General features: G+C 35.3%; 1 protein-coding gene across 7 annotated transcripts in view; it reads right to left on the minus strand.

The window, feature by feature from the left end:
* The window catches only part of LOC150092301 (homeotic protein female sterile-like), a 579,681-nt gene extending 555,011 nt beyond the window's left edge, over positions 1-24,670 (minus strand). For 3 of the 7 annotated variants that reach the window (XM_090415147.1, XM_090415152.1, XM_090415146.1), the window contains exons 1-2: positions 23,828-24,101; positions 972-1,008 (exon numbers count right to left, since the gene is read on the minus strand). In XM_090415147.1, coding sequence (XP_090271273.1) covers positions 972-1,008; positions 23,828-23,892 — 102 coding nt within the window. In that variant the 5' untranslated portion in view covers positions 23,893-24,101. The other 4 variants (XM_090415148.1, XM_090415149.1, XM_090415150.1 and 1 more) reach the window with 4 other exon arrangements.
* Between the last annotated feature and the right edge of the window lie 599 nt (positions 24,671-25,269).

The following is a 25,269-nucleotide window of genomic DNA, read 5'->3' on the forward strand; positions in this document are numbered from 1 at the left end:
TATAATGATATATAATAGCAGCTGAGACAAGAGTATACTATATGTATAAACTGCAGGAGGGGAAAACTCTACAAACACTCCCACCATTTTAAACTAACTAATCTGTTCCGGAAAAAAAGGAGATCTAAAAAATGTTCTTTATACCCTTCACAGGTTAAAAACACAGGTCATTCTTCCAACTAAAGGAATTCTGATTCAAAAATAAGCACAGGAGAATGGACTACAGGAAAACTACATTACATCATCTTAAAGCAGAGATGAAACGAAACAGAACTTCCTTGAAAAACAGAATTGTAATGGCTAATCACATTCAGATCTAACAAATAATTCTGAAGTGAATTCCAGAAGATGATCAAGATTTTCAATTTAGTGAAATCAGGATTCATGCAATCTATATAATAGTGCACTAACTCGTTTAATGAGTCTACTGAGCTCCCCTTTGTTTGTTGGCAGTAAATTATGGATCCAACCATATTTCATAGCCAAATATAAAAAGAAACTTAAAGTTTTGAAAATTTACCAGAGAGCTTATGAGAATATAACCTTCAGAACAGGAATTGCCTTGGTATGCACTACTTAAAAGATGCAATCTCTGCCCAGGAGCATATACATTTATCTTTTACTAGTGTTTAAATTAGGTTTCACTGGCTGTTTTAAATTTATTGGCTCTCATCAGAGCAGGCAGAAACCCAGAGCAAAAACTTTCAATACTGTGACAATCCATTTCAGAAAGTTAAATTCATCATATTTAAACACTCAGAAAGCTTCAATTATCAAAATTGAAGTCTTCTGGCTCTATATTTTAATAGTGCTAACTATTTTGCTATAATTATTGATAAATTCAGTTAATATACCAACATTTATAATTAATAGAAAATAATGAACTGGTCAAAATTCCAGATATATCAGGAGCTAACATTTCACTAGACAAGCATTTGTCAGCAAGACACAATATAGTTTAAAATACTTACATCACTGTTTCCACTATCTTCTTGCATGGCACCCATCCTGTAATGAATGTGGTTGTTTTAATATTAATCTTTACATCAAATTAATGAGAGAAGATCAATTCATATGCAATGTTTCATTCACCACAGACAATACTACAGAACAGAAAATGAATTACTGTATAAAATAATTATACTTATTAAATTAGATTGTTACATAAACTCTATTAGTGCATCTGACTTATTTCAAAATTGTAGCTATTAAGAGGTAACCTTATCAAGTGTGACTGTGTGCTGTACCCAACATTTCTGTTCAATCAAAAAGACTTTGAAGACATGCACTTCAAAGTTCTGTTTCAAACTGCTACAAAAACCCTCTAGATTTTATAACTAACTTGTCAAAGAAATGATGAGTAACTGAAACCACTGACTTGTTTTTCTAAATTCAAAAGTGATGTCTGCAGACAATACTGAACACTGGGCTTGCAAATAAATAAGCAAAACAGATTAAAATGTTGCAAAAATCAAGGAACTTATGGATAAGAAGCAACACATTTTACTAACAGAAATTCAGCTAAACAGTTGGTAGCTACTCTCATCATACCAAAATATTCTGACACAAGGATCTGTGCACGTAATGGATTGCAGCAAAAGTTGTGCTTTGGAATTTTTTTTAGACAAAATTGACCCAAGAATTGTTCAATAACCTTATTCCCCAGACCTGTTGGTCTGCAATTATTTCTTAAAGATGATCTGATGACAAGTTCAAAACAAAGAGCTTCTTCAGTGTTTAAGAGGTCACAAATAAAATACTTCAAACAGAAGAGAATAAACAGAAGGGGGGGGGTATTGGTAAAGTCAAGAAATGACTTGAGACGTGCACACAGTGAGACAGGTTATTTAGATTGGTAGTTGGAGGTGCAAAAAAAGAAGGTGCAGGCAGCGGATGAGTCAAAGATGAATGATTGCAGCAAAATGGTGGAAAGTAGTATGGCTATATGAGGACTATGGTGAAAGATGTGAAAATGGAGCAGGTGTCAAAAGAATATATGAGACTGATTGAGGTTGTGGAGAAGAGAAGAGAGGCAATGCAGGAGTTAACTGTGTTGGAACAAATGATTTGCAAGTGTAAGAGTGTGAAAGGGAGAATTGTGTATTGCCAATGTATATTAGCAGAGAGCAGAAGAGAAAAGCAATCATTACAAATGGCATAATTGCTAGAACGTGCAGGAAGAGAGGATTTGAATTTGAATCCTTGATGTATGGGACGAATTTCAAGGTAGGAGAGAGAGAGAGAGAGAGAGAGAGAGCTGTTTGCTGCAAGTGGACTGCATTTGAGTGAAAGCAGGAATGTGAAGCTGAGTAGATTGCTGAGAGGAAGAGTGTAGCCAGGCAGGGAAATAAAAATCAGACTGTGGTGGAACTGTGAATATAATGTATTAGAAATGGTGTGAAATAAAGGACAACAGAAGATAGGGATGACCTCATTGGGAGCAACAGAATCAAAGAATCTCAATGATGGGGGGGTTGGAAAAAGCTGCTGTATTTATGCACCAATGCAAGGAGTATTAGGAATAAGGGTGCAGAGTTTGTGGCCTGGATATAGTTACTCAGTCCACAAATCATTGGTCTCAGCAAGATATGGTTAACAAGGATAACGTACTAGTGGGAATAGAATGTAATGGATATAGCATTTTTCAAAAAAACAGAAAAGATAAGAGGTGAGGTGTTACTGATGATTTCAGAAGAGTTGTGTTCTCTCAATGTGGAAGAAAGCAGTAATGATAATGATTTTGAGGCCGTTCGGTGCGAGATTAAGATAAGCCAAAATTTTTAAACGTTTATTAGGGTGTTGCTACAGGCCAGAGAATGCAGATGAGATGACTGTCAGCAACTGTCACAAAGCAGTGAGGCTAATTTGTGTATCTAAAGTTGTGTTAAGATACACAAATCTTAACATAACACAAATCTAAAATACTGGTTGGCGAGAGCTAGCGATTAGTCTGATAACGGTATTCTCTGTAATGATCAGCATAGTTTGTTAAAAGAAGGTCATGTTTTACCAATTTACTTACATACTACAGCAAGGTTGAATGCATTGGACATGGGAGATGCATATACATGTGGTATACTTAGATTCTGCAAAAGCTTTGATAGAATGCCACATGACAAACCAGTAATTAAAACTGGAATGGATGACATTATATACCAGAAGCGAGTTGGATAGGCTATCAGATAGGTGGCAGCAAGTTGTGTTTAATGGCACAGTATCCTGAAAGAGGAAAGTCACTAATGGGTGCTACAGGCAATGTCCCTTCCTTTTAAGTTGCACAGTCATACAGTAACTGAAATGCTCTGATGCATACTGAATTGTTGCCATGCAACTTCTGGCAGACTTAAAAATAAAAAATAAAAATTTTAAGTAAGTGCCATGGAGTTGTTACAGCAGAACATGCAAGCTGTAAAAATAATTAGAAGAGTGTTAGCCACAGGAGTCTGTTTTGGAACCATTACTAGTTAACTTGTATGTTAAAAATATTGGGATGGGTTTAACTGGGGATATACAACTGTCTGCAAATTATGCAAAACTGAGGAGAATGATGAGTCAAGAAAATGTGGCCTTACAAGATTTGAATATACACTAAACACTTTGCAAGGAAACACTAAAGATATAGGCGAGATGAGATCTGAAAGTGGTGCTGGACAAGAATCTGTACTTCAGGAGGTGACACTGCACAAGAAGTGAACGTCATCACACTGGATTATGGCAATGAAGCAGAGGACCTTGACAAGTAGAAATAAAAAGTAGTTGTTGGTTTCTGGTTTATTGCTGTAAGGACAGCAAAGGATATAATGTGCCATTCTATAGGTCAACAAAATTTTAATTAGTAAATCCCTATTTATGTATAATTTCATTTATAATCAAATTCATTTGTATAAATTAATTCTTTGTAAAAAGTTAAAAACTTCATATCTGTCAGTCTGATAGGATCTTCCTGAATAGCCACATTAGTAAAAAAACTGCATTCTTCTCTTCAGTAAAGTCTGGCACTCCACTAGAACATGGAATAAGGTAAAATGAATACTATATTGTTCACACAAATGGGTCATCAGCCCTCAGCAGATAAGAATGTGCAAGATGACCAGACTGTCAATGCTTAATTTCATACAATTTATTTTTAATGTTTCCTGCCAGGATGACTGCTATTGATTCTATACATGAAAATGACAAACAGCACAATTCCAGAAAATGTAAGTGGCAGCTAAATCTGCAGCATCATTTTCCTAGAGAGAAGATAGCCTGTGAAGAACTCAATGAGTCTGTATAACTGTATATTTTTGGTAGTAGTTTTCTTTTATATATATATATATATATATATATATATATATATATATATATATAAAAGTACAAGGGGTGCTTAAGGGTCAAAGCTGTATAACTGAGAGGAGACCTCCACATAGCCTTTAAAGGAATGCGGAGAACCGACCAGGGCTTCTGACCTAATGTCCAATCCTCACCTTCTCGTGGTGCACCCTGTTGGGTATCTACTTTGATACTGAACGAACGAGGATGGGCTGGCAATTTGGGATTTAGCCGACCAAATTGTATTCTTATTGGCTAAACCAAAATAAAAAAATAAAAAATAAATAAAAATAAAAAAAATATAAGTACAAGCTGGATGGTATGCAGCTCAGCAGTATAATTACTACATTCAAATGAAATCTGAATGGAGACAAGGTGATCAGGAAAAACAGCAGCACAACCAACAAAGGTCTCAGACAGATAAGAAATCAGAGTGCTCTGTGCACATTAAACAGACTGAGAAAGGAGTGGACATGTTTTTTAGCTGGCATATTGCAAACTTGCCATGGAGAAATATTATCATGTTTAGTACAGGTCAAGTTGTAAACATTTCTGTCTACAGCTTACATAATCTTCTTCACATGTATCCCAAATCGGTAAATGGCAGCACACGTTTAGTATTGAACCTCCTGGCATTAAGGGAAAAAATAACAGTCCACATAGAATGCTTAGAAAAAGGCTATTTTAGGGCAGAGTAAAAAGCAAAAGCAGGTTAATTTGCTTTGCCAACAACTTTGAATGGGAAATGTGTGAAATGCATTTTTTATATCTTGACAAGATAGGATATAACCACTGCAAGATATACTCACTCCCCCCCCCTCTTGCAGAAATGCATATTCCTGGATCCATAATCAAGCTTTGTTTGAACACTCCATGTAGAGGGTAGCATGTGAAAGATGCTCAATGCTATACTGCACTTTTTTCACTAACTGATGAATGTGCAAGAAACAAGGTTTCTGTCAAAACAAATCATAAGAACTTGGCTTCTGTTGCTATTAGAATAATTTTGTTCCATTCTTAATTCTGCAGCTGAGAGAAGAAAATGTTTTCAGAAGTGCGTATATATACATTTTTTTTCCTGCTGTAAACCTAAATCCATTACTAAGAGCCTGTAAACAGATATGATTGACTGATTGCTGAAATACCCTTTCAAATGACCCTTGTGTCACAAGATTGACAGCAAATTGAGAAGTCATCAACATATGGAGCACTGCCTACTGTGGGACAAAGGTATTCAGAGACCGAGTTTACTTTGGTGATAAAGAGTGTTCCGCTTGAGACAGACTTAAAAAAATATCCTCTTTTTGGTGATATGGTCAAAATAACGTGCTTTGTACTCAAATTTAACTACTTAACTAGAGAAAAAAGTTTCTTAAAAGGAAGATGTGACCTGAGACTACATTATAGAAGTCTTTTGACCACACCTCCAAGACTGGGGAGTAATTTTTCCATATCAAAGAAAACTGAAGAAACATACCATTCTTTGTCCCAGTTTCAGGTTGTTTTTTTTTCTCCCACCCACAAAATTTAATTGCAAACCTATAGTATATTTTGTACTGTGAGTCAGCTAAAGATTTTTTTTTCTATTTTTATCAATTTGTATATTTTTTTTTATTTACATAGTCTGGAAACTCTGGTCCAGAGACCAAACATGAACTTCTTCAAGCCTTCAGGCCTCCAGTAAGTGGGGAAGCAGTCTCACACCAGGCAATGAAATTCATTATTATTATTACATTACACCTCCAGGGAGTCTGAAGACTCATCGAGGGAGGGCATCTACCCTACAACTCTTCGTCTCACTACTCCACCAACCTTCATCACCTAACACCAACGCCATCTACCGCCGACTACCACTTTCACAGACAATCACAAACATCCATGCCACAGCGGGATTCGAACCCACAGCCTTTTGGCTGGAGAGCAGATACGCTAACCACTCGGCCAACCAGGCCGTGGTTGGCCGACAATCACAAACATCCATCCGTACCACAGCATGATTCGAACCCACAACCTGTTGGACAGAATGAGTACACTAACCACTCGACCAACTAGGCCTGCAATGCATCTCTTATACATGTTTTTAATTGGACCAAATGGTCCCATGATTAATAATATTTACAAAAGACACACTGTGCTGGAGAGATCATTAATTTCTAAATAGTAGAGAATCTAGCATTTACAATTGTCTCCAATATCTTACAAAGACAGATGGTCAGGGATATGGGTCAGCAATTGTTTGCTTGTGTTGGATCTTTCCTAGTTTTGAAAAACCAGCTGGCCTGGTTGGCTGAGTGGATAGCATACCAGATCTCCAACCAACAGGCTGCGGGTTCAAATCCTACTGTGGGCATGGATGTTTGTGATCGTCTTTACAAGGGAGATGAATTTCACTGCCTGTTGTGTGACCACTGCCCCACTTATTGGAGGCCTGAAGTAGCTTAAAAAGTTTCATATTTTCTCTAAAGCAGAGTTCCTGGACTATGTAAAAAAATAAATTTTAAAATATATAAAACTGATAAAAAAAATATCCTTAACCAACCCACAAACCAAATGTACTATAGATTTGGAAATAACCTTTCGTCGGTGAGAGCAACATAAAAAAATTGATTAAGCTGTAAATCCAGAAACTTTTCAACGGGAAATATTCTACAGTAAAGGAAGAGAATCAAAGAAGATGGAGGGAAATGTTTTATCATTTCATAACAGATGTCATGGGGTCCATGCACTAGTATCACTTTTCGGTTCCTCCTTAAAGAATGATTGAGCGTATGACTCCAGCTCAATTTGCAGAAAAATTGAGCCACTGTTGACATCATTGCTTTTTTAATATTAAAAATTAGATAAAAAGCTGTTACTCAGATTAGCAGATGAGCTTTCTCCTGAAGTATCTGCAAATGCTTTGTTCTAGGGTTGGTTAATGGTATGTTCTCCATTTACCCCTTCATTTTCTAGATTTTATTCCATACAACTTTTGCACTGATTGCATAATCAACAGAAATAGCAAACTTGATCCATAACCATTTCTGACCATAATGTTTAACATAACATGCTTTGTCCCAAGCACCTTTAAAGGCTGAGATATGATATCACCAAAATATTCACCATGATTTGTCTTGATATTTTTTTGTGTTCTCAGCACTCAAGAGTTCCACCATGGCTTTGGACAGAAAGGAAATCTTAATTTTTTTGGAAATGCATTTGCCTGAAGCAGAAAAACCATAAACATCTGAAAAGTAGGAAGGCAGGCAAAGCAGATTGCATTCAACCAGAAATGTTCAAATATGAAAGTATAAAAGTTTTACAGTGACTGCACTGCATAATTCAGAAGTCCTTGTTAGAAAATGGAATTCCATATGATGACTACAGCTCTGTAGACCATTTTATATATCAGAGTACTGATATATAAAATGGAAAAGAGAACTGAAGGTCAATATTAAGAGCAATTTACCTACTTATGTTCTAGGTAAGATTTATGCAAGCATAGAGAAAGGACTAAAGAAACAGTGTGGAAGAGAAACTTGGAGAACAAGCTGGATCCTGAACACCCGATAGATGCTGTCAGAATCATATTTTAACTTTAAGACAAACAGTTCAGAAATCATGAGCATAGATAAAAAAAAGAATCTGTATTTAAGTTTTCTAGATATGGAAAAAGCAAACAAGGTACCAAGAGAAAAGCTGTTTAAAGTGCTACAATTACTGTGCAAAAAGGATGTTATATAGGGCAATATCTTCTTCTGCAGCTTATCACACTTAAATAGGGTCGCAGTTTTTATTGAGTCCTCCACATCCTTCTGTCTTGGGCTGTAACCATATCCAAGTTTTTCATCCTCAAGTCCTCCTCCATCAGCTCCCTCCATCTCTTCTTTGGCTGCCCGTGCTCCCCCCCCTCCCCTGCAGATCCATCTGCATGACCTTTCTTCCCACATACTTGTCCTCTCTCCTCATCACATGACAAAACCATCTCAACCTTGTCTCTGCATCTTCACTCCTAAGTTTGTAACTTTCACCATTCCCCTTACATAGTCATTTCTCAGATGATCCGTTCTGGTCACACCACACATTCACCTAAGCATTCTCATCTTCGCTTGATCCTTTCTAGTCACACCACACATCCACCTAAGCATTCTCATCTCCACTACCTCCATCCTGCTGATGAAATTTTTCCTCGGAGCCACAGTTTCCATAGCATATGTCATAGTTGGTCTCACTACTGTCCTGTAGATTTCACCTTTCAGATTGATTGGCATCATCTTATCACACAGCACTCCAGCCATCTCTCTCTCCACTTCCTCCATCCAGCTTTGTATCTTGCATTCCACTTCCTTCTCAGCCTCTCCATCCTCTTTCACTGTCGAACCTAAGTATCTAAAGTCCCTAACCTTCCTGATGACATTTCCTTCCAGCTCCAGATCTGTCTCTTGGCTGCCATTCACTTTGCAACACATATATACTCTGTCCTACTTCTACTCAGCCTCATACCTCTCTTCTAGCATTTTCCTCATCTTTCCAGTTTAGCTGCCATTTCTTCTCTTGATTCTGCACACAGCACGATGTCATCCGCACACAACATTGTCCAATGCGCATCTTCTCTCGCCTCCTCTGTCACGACTTCCATCACAATATTAAACAAACTTAATGCTGACCCTTGATGCAAACCAACTGTCAGTTGAAAACTTTCTGTCTCTCCCAGGCAAGTCCAAACTCTTGTCTTCACATTTCTGTACATCTCCTGCACCAACCTGACATATTTCTCTGGTACCTTCTTCTCTCTCAGACACCTCTAGACTTCTTCCCTTGGCACTCTATCATATACTTTCTCCAGATCAATAAACACCAGATGTAGCTCCCATACTTTTCCATCACCTGCTGTAACCCAAAGATAGCATCTGTCATCGATCGACCAAGCATTAAGCCAAATTGCTCCTTTGCAATCTCCACTTCCTGCCTCAATCTTCCATCAAGAACCCTTTCTAGTATTTTCATTGTGTGGGACATCAACTTTATTCTTCTGTAATTCTTAGTCTTGTGCATCCCCTTTACCCTTGTAGATAGGGACAAGAGTACTTTCTCTCCACTCCTCAGGTATATTTACCTGTTGGCAAACTTATGAACAGGTCCCACAGAAGTCAATTCCCTCTTCCCCCAGCACTTTCCATGCCTCCACTGGGATCCTTTGTCTTCACATTTTCCACTGATTTTCCATTCTTCATCCTCTTTATGGCCTCCTTCACCTCCACTCTACTGATGTTCTGCACCATCCCCTCATAAGGCTGCCCATCTTCTCTGTAAGTCCTCGCATTTTCCTCATTTAAAAGCCCTTCAAAGTATATTCTTCATCTGTTTCTTATATCCACATCCCTCCTTAATACTCTTCCTCCAGAGTCCTTGATCTGTCTCACATGTAAGATGTTCTTTGATGCCTTATTTCTACAGTTTGCCAATCGATAAATTTTTCTGTCCTTCCTTTGTTCCTAATTGATCATAAAGATCTTGATATGCCATGGCCTTCGCCTGCACAACAACTCTCTTGGCTTCTCGCTTTCTCTCTCTGTCCTCTTTAACTTTTGACTCATTCCACTTCTGCTTTGCCTTCCTCTTAGCCATCACTGCTTCTGGTACATTATTATTCCAACACCAACCCTCCTTCTGCTCTCTAATCTTTCCAGATGTTTTGTCAAGTACCTTGATTGCACAGCTCAGAATTGCTTTTGAATTATGTCTCCACCAATCTTGTACACTTTCTAGTCCATCGGAAATCCTCTCCTTAAAAACTATAAGCTAAACCACTTAATTGTCTTCATCCCATGGCTTACAAAGGTTCTTATCTTTGACCTAATTTTAGTCTGTGCATAGCACCGAATGTTGCTAAGCCACTTGATCTGTTGGGACTACCTTACAATTTGTTACTTCCTTAAGATGTTTTCTTCCAGTCAAAATGTGGTCAATCTGTGAACTGTTGTTATCACTTCTAAATGTGGTAACAACACATCACAGATTCATCATTCCCTCCCCATATAGGACAATATATAATCTATAAAGCTGCAAGTCAGAGATTAAAAATGAAGGTAATAGAGTTTGATGTCAAATCAGGTTTGAGACAAAGGTGGACATTGAAACTAGGTTTTTTTTTTGTGTGTTAAACAATATGTGACAGTTGCCAGGAGAAAAAACTGAAATTGAAACTTAAAAAAATATGAAAAAAAAAAACTAATATATATATATAATATACACACCAATATTTTTACTTCATACTGTGATGTTTTCAGAATAAAAAAAAGCAAAATTAGTATATAACTCACAGTATAAATTTATTGCACAGCTTTATAAAGAAATAAAATGTATATGAATAATTTTATATAGCAAATATCTTAACAAATACAACAAATTTCTAAATGTACTATTATGTACATTTAAAAATATATACAGTGGTATCTCGCTAATCCGAACCTCTTTAGTCCGAACTCTCCAGTAATCCGAACTGCGGATTGAAAGAAACAATTTTTTATTTATGACGTATTATTATTTTGTGTACCATTTTTTTAATAATTATTATTTTAACTATTGTTATTATTTATTTTATCATTATTACAACACAGTATAACTACGGTGATACACAAAAAGAGGAAATTCAAAACGTGCATAATTTGGTTAAAAATATAAATCCAGATGTTGAAATTTCACAAACAGATGTTACGGAATGGATTAAAGGTAGAACCGAAAGTGAAATCAAAATGAAATCAGATGCTGAAATTATAAATATCATGCTACAGAATGAATTAGATGACGATAAAGAACTTGAAGGAAAAAAAGTAAAACATGAAGAGGCAGTTGACAGTTTTAATGTGTGTACAGAATGGGCTAAGCACAATGATACGCCTTTCCACAAAATTTTATTGCTAATGCAGCTCCGAGAAAAAGCATTTGAAAAAAGTTTAGCTTCCAAAAAGCCAAAGAAAATCAGTGACTTTTTTACAAAGAAATCAAAAAACTTTTTTTGTGTTATTTTGTGAAACTTTTTTTGTGTTGTGTACCAGAAAGTGATATTTTTACGCAAATTAATTATGTACTGAACTATGCAATTTTATAAAATCACAATCCTCAACAATACAGATACATACAAACTAAATGTTTTACTAAAATAAGCTTGTGTGCGGTATTAATTTTTATTTTTTACATTACAGTACAGTAGCTTTTTTCCTATCAGTTACTTCATTTATTTACAGAATTAAATTGATGTACCATTACAATCTGATTATTTTTGTCTTAAACGCTAGTTATTGTTGTCTCTTGGGGGAAAATTCGTTGATCCGAACTTTTCGCTAATCCGAACGAGCACGGTTTTTATTAGTTCGGATTAGCGAGCTACCACTGTACTGTTATGTTGCATTCAAGGGGGAAAAAAGCAATGGTTGAACCAATAACAAAATTGGAGATGTCAATCTTGGCTTTTTACTTGATGTAGATGATGTTATATTCCTAAATAAAACCAATACTAGGATTCGCTGAATAACTGCAATAACAAATTTGGTATAAAAATCATCAATAAAAAAAAAATAAAGACTATAAATAAACAGGAACTTCAGCTGCATCCTAAATGGGAAACCTATAGAACAAATAAAACATTTCAGCTATTTAAGCAAAACTTTTGTAAAGATGGCCAATTAAATATGTAAAGAGAGAACAGCATTAGCAAATTTGATATAGTAAGAGACAACTGAATAAATTAATGCAGAATAAGAGAGAAATTAGCTAGAACACTAAGGTAGTTATATGCAAGATAGTGTTTAAACCAATTTTGATTTATGGATCTGAGAGTTGAGTTAGAGATAAAACAGTTGATCAAAATGGAAACTAAAAATAGATACAAGAATTCCAAGAAAAAAATTACAGGAGTGAAAGTATTACAAATGAAGATATTATGAACTAGACACTTAGCATACTAGGAAAACAACTCAGGAGAAGGACCAAGCTAGGTGGATTGATGCAGTCTAAATGCCTTAGAAGATCAAAATATAGGATAACAATATTGGAGCCAATTAACAGGCTAATTTAGAGGAAAATTATTAATAGAAAGGCAGCAATAATATAATCTTTACATATACTTCTATCATAGTATCCAGTACCTCCTTGAGGAGTACACCAGGAATTTGATGATAATGAGGAGGAAGAAAGAAAGGAAATGAAATAAGTAAAGGATAGAAGAAAGCAGAAACAGAAAAAAAAAGATGGTGATATATGTAAATTTCATGATTAGGGATGTGCCAAATGAACGAGAACTGAAACCATGTTTTCATATCATTTCAAGCATCATAAAACTTTGTTTTACGACATGTCAAGACTATATGTAAGGAAACAAAATGAATAGATGATATGACTGTTGGTTGCAAATAAAAGATTTGAAAGGTGATAATGTACAGTAAAAGATTCAAGATTGTTAATGTTTACATCATATAACAGGTGCAAGCTGAGGAGTAGAATTGTGATGACAAAAGATGCAGCAGAAGAAATGCATGTGTTAATCATAAAGGATGATACTGATGGGCAAAAGGATATGTAATTGAAGGAAAGATCATACTTCATGGGATTTGGTATTACATGATTGGAAAGAAAAAGAAAAAAAAACAACACTGTCGTTCAGTGAAGGAGTGATTATGAATAACCAGGGAAAATTCACGTTGGTTAGTTGCAGGAGAACATGGATGCACAAATTAAATTAAGAGACTGAAAGTGAATGATGACCATGTTTTACGAGTTACCTGAACACTTCATCAGCACAGTAGTGCTGATGAAGCAACAATGCCAGAAACAACAGGAATAAAGGCAGTGGTAGATGTCACGAGATTTCACTGGCACCTGATGACAGAGGAAAATATCATTACAAGAATAGAATGTGATGGTGTTCAGCATGCTTAAGGAGGAATACAAGACAGGAATTATGAGTTTTGCTAATGACTGCAGAAGACTCACATATAACCAGAGTAGAAATTTGCGATGGTGGTGGTGGTGGTAGTAAAATACAAGCAATGAATTTGAGGCAGTTTTGGTGTGAGGTAGCAGTGAACAGAACAAAATACACAACTGAGGGATGCTACTCATCAGCATCTGACGAGGATTGCATAGACAGATACATCTAATGGATAAAACAAGGAAGATTATCATTATATAATATTACAACTGAGATAAATATTTCAACTTTTTCGATATGCTGCAAGTAAAAGAAAAAATGTATATGGCAGAATGAGTTTAAGGAATGCCGATGGAAGGGAGGTAACTGAATTAGTTGATATAATTACTGAGCGAGCACTTTGCAAGAGTACAGTTCATCCAGGTGGTGAATTGCAGGAATGAAGGAACCAATAGCTTATACCGGAATTGTGGTGAATGAAGTGGAGGTAAATAGTCCATTACAAAACCTTAATGTGAATACAGCTGTGGGATTGGATGGTATACCAGCTCGGATCGTACGTGAAGCGGCAAAAGAATTGTCAGTACCCTTGACCATTTTTGTTTAATTTGAGTTTCAGGTCTGGGTTAGTCCTGAGGGGGTGGAAAGAGGGGAAAATAGTTCCACTGCATAAAGGAGGTTCCAAGACTGCTGTTGCAAATTACCGACCAATCAGCATATCAGGAGTCGTTGTCAAGGTCTTGGAGAAAGTAGTCAAGAGAAAAATACAGGAATGGATAGATGAAAATGGGAGGACAGCATGGTTTTATGAAGGTTAGATCATGCCTCAGTAACTTGCTCACATTTTATAACACAGTGACGGCTGTGTTATAAATGGGTTTACAGTGATGCTGCTGGACCTTGCTAAGGCCTTTGACAGGATACCACATGGAATTCTAATCAACAAACTGCAGCATATATGGCTGGATATAGGGTTGTTGAGATGGATAGGAGAGTGGTTGATGGAGAGATATTACAAAGTAGTTTATTCAGGAGTAGAGTCCAAAAGACAGCCTGTGACTAGTGGTGTGCAGCAGGGTTCTGTTCTTGGACCACTACTATTTAATTTGTTCATTAACGATATAGGAAAGGATCTGAGAGGAACTGTTCATTTCTTTGCTGATGATGCAAACATGGGTAGAGCAATAGTGAATACACATGATGTCAAAATTTTGCAGGATGATTTGGATAGATTGGAGGACTGGGATAAGGAGGATGGATGTCAATTTAATGTGGCAAAATGTAAGATTATGCATTTTCGAGTGAAAAGATTAGTAGCAGTATACCACATTGCTGGAACTGTACTCCAGGAGATTGACGAGGCCAGGGATTTGGGAGTGTTGGTGGATAGGGAGTTGAAGTTTAGGAGGCACATTGCAAAAGTGGCTAAATCAGCTCACTAAATCACTTGGTTACTGAAGAATACTTTGACGAGCACAGACAAGCAAGTTATTGTTCTGTTTTGAGGTTGAAACCGGTCTGGGTAGTGACCCCACCCATAATACATTGCAGTATACATCTTCTAGTGAGATGTGCTTTACATTATGGGAAAATACTAAGAATAGTGATCAGAGCTTTACTCACCTTTACAATGAGTTGCCCTGGTGTTGTACCATCATTGTAAAGGTGAGTAAAGCTCTGATCACTATTCTTAGTATTTGTTTCAGGCGCAAACTTAATTGTTTGCATACTTGGAATTAGGAGTTAAAATAACCAAGTTTATAAAATAACTTCGTTATCCTAATATATATATATAGGGCAGTGTTCTCACTAGGCAATGAAATTCCATCTGCCACCTAAAAAATTAGAGTGATTCTGCAGTTTTGCCTTGAAGGTCGACAATGTATGTGAGAACTTTGAGTAAGAAGGTGAATGTGTGGAACTATAAAGTAGGCATGTTATAATAAACTGAGAAGACAGCCTCAGGCAAGCAATGTCCCAACAATGATTGCGTGTTCTGACAATATTGAACTACATTCTGAATTACACCTGAACAAACCAGAAGTAGACACATCCAATGCACCTGATCTCAAGGCTTTTCAAATTCTCTTCTGAAAATTGTTTTTCAAAATACTGATTTCTGTGTGTCCAGCTCTTTAAAAATAAGCAATAAGTATAGTATGTCAATTTTTTTATGGTTGCATTTTTTGTATTAAAATCAAAATAACAATGAGGCCAATATAAATTTTTTCAGTACATCAGAATTATACATTCTGCAGTTTTGCTATTCTGTTGGCTATTTCAAATTTAATTTGTCACCTTCAGCAAAAACTGACTAATTAGCTGAAAGATTTTACTTCTGCAAGTTCTCCACAGAAAATACAGCTGAAGTTTTTTATGTTCTGGTCTATTTTCATAGTTTTGGTTGTTTTATTGCTGATTTTCATGCCAAATTTGTTACAGCTATTCTTCAATTCAGTTAGAGTACCAGACTTGTCCTGGATGTGTTCAGGAGTATATCATCATATGCATAAATGAAAGAGATAAGTTTGATATCTCTGATTCTAATGTTGTTTTGATGCAACTTTTTTCCAAAATGCAATCCATATAGATAATAAATAAGAGTGGAGATAATATGCATCCTTGTCCTACACCTGCTTTTGCAAACAATCTTCCTGTATTTTCTTCAATTCTAACTGCAAAGTTATAACTAAAATATAGACTGTATTATTCTCTATAATGTTCTATTTACCCATAGAATTATAGCATTTTGAAAATGCTTTTCTCTGGGCACCTCATTATATGCCTTTTCTAGATTTACAAAAAGGCACAGAACCATGTTATATTCCCATGATTTCTCAACTATTTGTCTTAAGAAAATCTGGCCTTGACAACCTCTATTTGGTCCGAATCCAGCTTGTTTTCCTCCGAGTTTCTATTCCACAATTTTTCTTCACCTCTTCTCAATGGCTGAAAATATTACTGGAACTAAGTAGAGAAATTCTTCTGTAATTTTCACATTCAGATGTATTCCTCTTTTTATAGAAGGGAACTATGAGAGCTTTATTCAAATCATCTGGAATCTTTTATACCACCAAATTTGAACATTTCTGGTTTAATATCATAAACTACAACTGCCTTTACACATTTCAGGTTTGTGATAACTTTTCTATTCCAAATATTGATATGCAGTCCTATCAATAATCTTGAATATTTTCTATTGTTATGTTACTGCTTGTTTTGTTTAACAGTCTTTCAAAGTAATTACTCCAGACATCTAAGATATCCTTATCTTTAATTTTCATGTGTCAGCTTTATCATCTTTGATTCCTTTTAGAGTACTCTTTCTTCCATTTCTAAGCTTTTCAATAGCCTTAAAAAACATTACAGCTTTCAGATATTTATCTTCTATACTCTTACCAACCCTTCCATAACTTATGGTAGCAGTAATCATAATCTTAATAGGAGAGGATGGTAGTATATAATACAGAATGCTTGGTTTTCAGGGCAAAGCTTTTGAGAATGTTTTTGAATCTTGTCGTCACTTCCATTCCTTATCAATCTTGTATGGTAATTTATTGTGATATGAAGTAAACTATGAATAGGATATACCACAAGACTAAGCTGAACTTTCTGAAATTCCATTCCAAAATACAGCTATTAATACAAGCCACATGTACCTAGTTTTAAAAGGGGAGACCATCAGATGAAAAGCTATTATAAAGAATCTTTGCATCCAAACATAATCTGGGAGATTACCAGTGCATGAAGAAGTAGTTAGAAAGTGTCTAACGAATTTTATCTATGCATCAAGTAAAAAGAAGAATGATAATGAAAAGGTATACAACAGTTTCCCACCATCTGCAGCCTTAGTGAATACAAATGGTGAAAAATTGTAACATACAATGATTAGCTTGATGCCAAGAGAGAAATGGATGAATAGAGATGGATGGGTTAAGATTTGGATTCAACCCAGTAATTAGGATTGGATAGAATATTGGCAAGGATGCTAATAGGAATGTGCAACAGATAGTAATGCTCCTGACATAGTTGTTCAAACTGAGTCTTAGTATACAAGAGTCGATGTAGAATTAATGCGGCAAAGTCTACAGACCAATCAGTATCTCTAGTATAATCGTCAAGATATTGGAGAGACTGATTAGGAGTCACATCCAAAGTTGTACTAGGAACTTCGACAAAAGACAGCATAGTTTTGTTAAAAGTAAGTCTTCCCATAGCAATCCACTCATATTCTGTTATAGGGCGACAGCCAAGTTGGATAATGGAAATGATATTATGTGACACCTCCAAGGACTCATCATGGGAGGGTGCTCTATTCCACACATCTAACCATCTCCCTTACTACTTAATTCTTGCACTGCACACAACTATCATCAATGTCATTTACCATCCACCACCAATGGTATTTTTTTTTATCTGTAAATTGTGTGCATTCTGAAGGCCAATTTGCCTGTACGCAGGATGAAAAACCAGAGTTTTCAGGGGAAAAAAACCCTGCTGCTTCCATATGAAATTGGCTAAGTGACCTTCACATCAAAAAGTCCATATACAGATTCCTCTTGTAATGACGAGAATCAAACTTAGGTCTTTTCCAACTGAAGGGTGCAATATACCATTATTCTTCCAACTGTGCTACAGAGGTGCTTAATATGTCATGATGCATTTGGAGTTTGCCAAGACATCTGAAATTTCCATGTGAGGTTGTTGTAACTCAAAAAACATGAGCAATCAAAATAAACTTCACGATCAGAGTTCTGCCTGACAAATATCGGAAAGCAATATATAAGGGTTGGGCAACTGCTAGTGTCACACAGAATTATGTATTTAGGCACTATTTAACTTGCATATTAATGGTAATGAGATTGGTCTATCCAGTTATTTGCTGATAAGGTGATAAAGAATCCCTGCAGGTTGACCTGAACAAAATGGTTTATATGGATAACAAATATTTCAATTGCCAAGTGTGTAAGGTTATGCATTTCAAAGAGAAGAAAATCACAGGCAAGAACTGCACTGTTCAAGAGAACACTAACTTGAAAAAAAAAGAACTTATTCTCCCACTTTACAAAGAGAACCTATTCTCCCACACAGTAGTTCAATTATGATAAGACCATAATTAAACTTACTGTGTGCAGGTATGGTCACCTGGGTTCCTAGGTGATGAGAAAGTTGAAAAGATTGTGTGACAGGTAACCAAAATGATAACTGGCTTATGGAATCATGAGGGCAGATGAAAGGAATTAGAGACTTCAAAAAGTTTAGCTGTGGATGTATGACAGAAACACTCAATAAAAGAACCTTAGAGTACACATAAATGAGGTTTAGCAGCTTATGGCTGGTGAAGGTTGCACTCAATTAATTGTGTGTGGATATTAATATAATTGTGGATATTCAGGAAATGGACCATTAGATGTAGTGCATGTATCTTCGGTGAATATGTTCAAGGAGGGATGTAACAGATATTTTAAGATGAATGACTAAAGGAGACTTATTGGAAGACCGTGAATAATAATAAATAAATGTTAGTAGCTGACTACTTAAAAGATAACTTCTAGTTCAAGGTATAGATTTTATTTAATGGTACAGTTCTGAAATAACGAAACTATCATTTACAAGGAAAAAACTTCCCTTTGTTCAGATTATCCAAATATTAGAATGTGAAATTTGCTAGTAATACATACTTCACTATTGTTATGCAATTCATTCTGATGGCAAACAAAAAGCAACTTTACTCGTTTGTGCTTATCCAATAAGTGCCAAGACGATGGTTGTTCTGCTACTACCAACTGCAATGCATCACAACTACAAATGCACCTCTAAAATATTACTTGTATAAAATGATAAAATAAATACTGACTTCCAGAATATTCATCTTATGCTAAAATGAATGACTGTCATGAGTTTGATTAAACAGTTTTTTTTTTTTTTTTTTTTACAAGTACCACTACTTGATATATCTGAGTAATGAGCAGGCATGCCAGTTTTTACAGAAATAGAAATATCAACAATCAACATAAGTTTATTGTAGATAAACAATTATACGAAGTTTTGATCCGAACATCAATCTGGTAAAGGGAATACACGGCAGTAGTTTTCAATGCTTCATAATTCTGTTATAGCAGTCTCGAACCACAACTGCTTGAAGATAAAAAGTCCCTTTTTCATTATGATTAGATTTTTTTTTCTGTAATTAAATCATTTTAATTGCAAACAAAAAAAATACAACAAAATTAAATTTACTGTACACAAACACAAAAAGTTCTTGTGGTAATGTCTGTGAACATTATATGGAATTTTTAATCAAAGGCAAGTTAACCAATCTTAATCTTGTAAGGAAGTACTAGCAGTGCTTTTCTCTTATGGAAATTCAGGTTTTTCAGCCATACAATATACAAAATTAACATTAATGAATATGGTGCAGAGTGGCCGCCTGAGATGTCTTTGGTCTCAATAATGAAGTGCACTTTTTTCTTTTAATGACAGTACACCATAATTTCTTTCCTTGCATACATTTCTTGAATTTCCATTCAAATAAAATTTCACCAAAGACTAGAGACCACAGATATGAGAGTCCTGAGAAAGGTTAGGGGAGTGAACAGATGGCATCAATGGCAATATCACATTAAAAACGAGGATATTATGAAAGAACTTAACATTGTTAACATCCAGGAATGTGTTAGTAGAGCTAATCTCAGGTGGCATGGTCACTTAAACAGAATGGGAGACGAAAGATTAGCAAAACAAGTGTTCTCTGCCAGGTTGGCAGGAAAAAGACCCAAAGGAAGATCAAGGTATAGGTGGATTGATACAGTAAAAAGTGCCTTAGAAGACAGATATATAACATCTGATAATATTGGAGTCTTGACGGATAACAGATTGATTTGGAGGAAAATTGTAGATAGGAAGTTAGCAATGATGTAAGTTTTTCATGTAGTACTATCATATCCTGTACACCCTAGAGGATACATGTCAGGAATTTGATGATGATGAAAAATTTCCCTGAAAGATAAATTATACTAATAACTGAATTAGAAAAAAATAAAGTAAAATAAAAACCATTTTGAAAGTCTAAGATTATTTTCCTTCATTCTCTCTCTCTCTGTAAGCTGATAATTAAATCAGAGGAATCATTATGTCAGCCAGATGCACTTTTAAATCCTTAAAAGGACAACAGAAAACTTGGATAATTGCACAGTGAGGCTAAAAATTGCAATTTCTTCAGCTGGTGCTCCAGATATTGTTAAAAACAGAATATATACTATATCTACAATAAGAAGAAACTATAGAAATGACTGGACACATTTGAAGTAAGATTCATTATATCAATCTTGTATTATGAAATCAGAATAACTGAACCTAGAGATTTTCTTGGCTTGTACTGTAGGCATATCAGATAGTTCGGTCACTAAAAATGGCCCAATTAAAATCAAACTTGAGATGAGAACAAAAATGTTGAAATAATTTGATCAAGCAGAGAATTTAAATGCCAGATTTCATAAATATAATTCACAATTCATAAAAATGGTCTAACTTACCTGAGTTGACTTGACAAATTTTAGTGGAGATCCTAACTAGAAAATTTTATTAAATTCAATCCAGCCAGACCTGAGTATTACTTTGTATAATTTCTAAATTGTGTCAAATGTTGCTACTAAAAGTGGTCCAAATGAAACCAAAACTGAAATGACATGAAAAATGTCAGTAAATATATCAAATTTCAATAAATGCTAATCTTAAAGATATCACTGTAATGTGGCACTGCAGTTTCTGCTTGAATGACAAAGCAAACAGAACAACACTTGTGGAGAACTAATGAACTGGTACAGTTACTTTTTCGTTTGTCATAGTTCAGAGAAGGTGGACGAGCGGTACTAACAAATTTTACACTTCCCTACTGGATAATTTGAAAATGGCAACATTTTTTTCCCTTATTACTTAGTTCTTAGCACTATCTACAAATGTTATAATTTTTGTATATTTCAAAGAATTTTGAGTGAAATTATTAGCAGGAGAGTAGATGAACTATTATCATTTATTTCAATTTATATACATGCTAAAAACAATATAATTAGGATAAACTCATTTAAATAAGTTAGCATCATTTATCAAGCATTTTACAATCTCTCTTTATCCTCTCCAGGTTCATCATACTGGACTCTATATCATATAACCCATCAACTACACTACTTATTCTCTATCTATAAACTAACTCCACATCTCCACACACTACATCATCTAGTGCCCACTAATAGTTTTCTAGTGATTCAATCATTAATTCACATTCTTAAATCCAACATGTCCTATATCTGATCTTAAACAGAGGTAGCAGAATTTTACTTCCCAGAAACTGTGTTTTCACTACTTTACACTATGCTACTGTCCCCCATCTCTACACACTACATCTAGTGCCCATTGAGCATTCTTGTGATTCAGTGATTAATTCACATTCTTAAATCAAGCATGCCCTATATATACTAAGGTATCATGGTTTACTTCCCCAAAACTGTTTCTTTCATCCCACATACAGACAAATCAGCCAGCAAACACATGCAATTAACAGAGAAAAATACCATTAGGGGATGCCAGAAAGCAGTGAATAGCATGATCGCCTGTAATGAATTGAATTTATCAGAGGAATCATGTAATAACAATTACTGAATTGTTATTACATGATTCCTCATGTAACAGAATTTTACTTCCCAGAAACTGTGTTTTCACTACTTTACACTATGCTACTGTCCCCCATCTCTACACACTACATCTAGTGCCCATTGAGCATTCTTGTGATTCAGTGATTAATTCACATTCTTAAATCAAGCATGCCCTATATATACTAAGGTATCATGGTTTACTTCCCCAAAACTGTTTCTTTCATCCCACATACAGACAAATCAGCCAGCAAACACATGCAATTAACAGAGAAAAATACCATTAGGGGATGCCAGAAAGCAGTGAATAGCATGATCGCCTGTAATGAATTGAATTTATCAGAGGAATCATGTAATAACAATTACTGATATATTGCAATATTTTTTTAATGCTAAGGTTAAAAAAAGTCTTTGATTTGAAAATAGCCTGAAAATGAAGCTAATGACATCCTTTAGCCACTCACTAAATTATACACCTAATGATTACTGCTTCAAGACCAATGAGACTCAATTACAGGACATGATGAATTTAAGAATGCAAAATATATTATTGAAGTACAATAGATGGCATTTTTCTTCACGAAATCATCATACAAAAATGTGCGCCAAGCAGTCACTATTCTAAACTCCACTCTGAAAGCCAGTTTCTCTTGAACATTTTGCTGAGAAAAGTCAATTTTCAATAGTTATTCAACAATTTCCAGATACCATTTAGAATTTCTCCTATATGTGCGCAGGCTTTTTTTTCTCCCCTCCTCGACCAAATGAAAGTTGTACTTCCGCAGATTTAAGTTCTCGATAACACGTGACTGAGCAACTCTTTAAAGTATTCATTCGGTAATGAATCAAGTGGGAAATTAATGTATATTGCATTAATGTTTTAGGGTTGAAATTTCTAATATGATAATTTTGCAGTCAACAGTTTATAAAGTACTGAGAAATCTTTAAATGTGCATGTGTGCACACGCCGGTTATATATACACACAAACATATCCTGATCATATATAATCAAAATTAAACAATGATATATATGTGCACATTATATATTTTTAAAAGTCCGGAAATATTTTATATGTCATTTTTAATTATTAACACATCCCTACACAACTATCTCGGCCTCCTGAACTTCAAGAGTGTCAATACTACTGTGAGGCGCAAGCAACGACCTAAAACATGGGATGGTATTTTATTAAAATCGTGTTAAACAAAAAAATTTTCAACTTTTTTTCGTGTTATTTAACGATTAATCCAATGCTGTTATTGACATGAGCGTCAACTTATTACTTAAAAACACACACGCATGGAACCACAACATACTCAACTACGCGTAATAATACATAACGGAAGTTGTCGTTTTGTTTACTAACACTGATTCCTGTACCATTTCGCCAACACACCGGTGAAGGCAGTGTGTGCTTCACCACGTCTTGAGGCTAAGTGAAATCGTAAATCCGCATTTGTAATTAAAAGATAAATGATCAACAATTTCATACATTTCTGATATCGAATACCAGAATTCAATCTATTTCTTGCTCAAAAACAGCGGAAAATGGCGCCTTGGCGGGTTAATCATAATCGCAAGAGACGAGTCCATTCGCGCGCAGTACGCGATCAACACAAGCAAGGTAGCAACGCGTCCCCCCAGTGTGCGGCTGAATCGCACGATTACTTTAAAGGCCTAGAAATATTTTATATAAGTCGAATGAAAAACATTCAGGAATTAAGAATTAATAATACACACCTCTACGAAACTATCTCGACCTCCTATATGCACCTGAGCAATAAGCATTTAAACATCTATACGACTTCATAAGACATTACAAGCCTAGGCTAGGCTTACCGAACGTTATTACTGCTCAGTATATAGAGAACACCACAGGCAACACCACCACCACCGACTAATGCATGCGCTAATATGAAATAAAACGGTCTCTAAAAATTAGAAATAAGTGCACAGTACCCTTTGTTGTTATTATGAGTTGACTGTTGATATCCCTGTGATGCCGGATGATTTTTCGCATCCATAATCTCACCGGATAACTATTGGGTTAAAATACCACCCTTCTCCCGTAATGGCTACGCAGCAACACAAGGACACCTCTTTATAAGAGGACGGCCAAATGTGAAGCTCTCATTGGTCACTTTCGGTCACATGACCTTGACAGCAGCTTTCTCCCTAACTTAAATATAATATTTTAAACTACTTATGTAAATAAATGACTCTAATCAAGACTTTCCTAGCCTACATTCATAAGGCAGCATCATCCTTCTTTCACATAATGTAAGATAACACATATCACAGCAATAAGTACGAGATACTGGCAACATAGGCAGTGATAGCCAAGACCGTCGAAACCGCCATCACCTCTTACGTTAAGACTACAGCACACGCTCAGTAAAGTCATGACAATTACGTAATGGTTAAACATAGAACGGAGATATTTTCGAAAATTCGAAGGTATAACTAATAATGAATTTGGTTAAAAGTGATAATCATTATTCTCTCAGAAAAATAAACAAATCGCCTTTAAGTTATAAAATATACTGATAACATAAAGTTTACCTTTTATCATACATCTTCATGTCATACTTCTCGAGAGCTTCCCGGTCTACTCAACGTTTTCGTATGATATAGAACATAATACCGGTAATTAGATTCAGATTATGTTGTTTATATGCAACACAAATCCCTAAGTAAAATAGTTATTACTTCCCATTGTAATCCAATAATGTCAATATTATTTCGAAACCACAGAAAATAATAATTCTCTCGAAAGCACTCGCTACTTCGTTTTCCCATACCAAACACTTGCACACCATACTGGCGGGATAATGTTATTTGAATCACTTTACGCTCCATTCGTACTTGCATAATACCGTATATAAATTTAATAACAGGTCCTTTATTAAAAAGTAATACTGATCTTTTAAAAAATATATTGTTTAGGATCATCATCTTTTACAATTATGTAATGGTAATTGTAGTATATATTAAATCATTTGGAAAACCAAATTTTATGTAGAAATAAGTATTTCATTTAAATAACAATTAAAATTTATTCATTTTTTATTCAAAATTATGGAAATGATTTTGACCATGGAATAAACTTGTTACTTAAGAAAAATGAAGACTACTACAATATTTCAACAGACGTTATTACTTTGGAAGTGGTGCAAAAAAGTAGTTGGAAGGAGACCAATCGTTCTATGCTATTGGCACACTCTCCCTCGATGAGTCTTTGGACTCCCTGGAGGTGTCAAATAACAATAATTAGTCCTTATAAGGACTGGCTTAAAGGGGCGAAGCAGGAATGCTTTTCATCTTCCCCGTTATCTGTAGAGGACAGTGTAGGGATATGATATTATTCAGCTATTAAAGCTCTGATCATAGCAGGAGGGTAA

The sequence above is a fragment of the Typopeltis vanoorti genome, chromosome 26 (assembly GCF_054136105.1).
Source record: "Typopeltis vanoorti isolate ZY-2024b chromosome 26, IOZ_Tvanoo_1.0, whole genome shotgun sequence".
NCBI classification, from domain to species: Eukaryota; Metazoa; Arthropoda; class Arachnida; order Uropygi; family Thelyphonidae; genus Typopeltis; species Typopeltis vanoorti.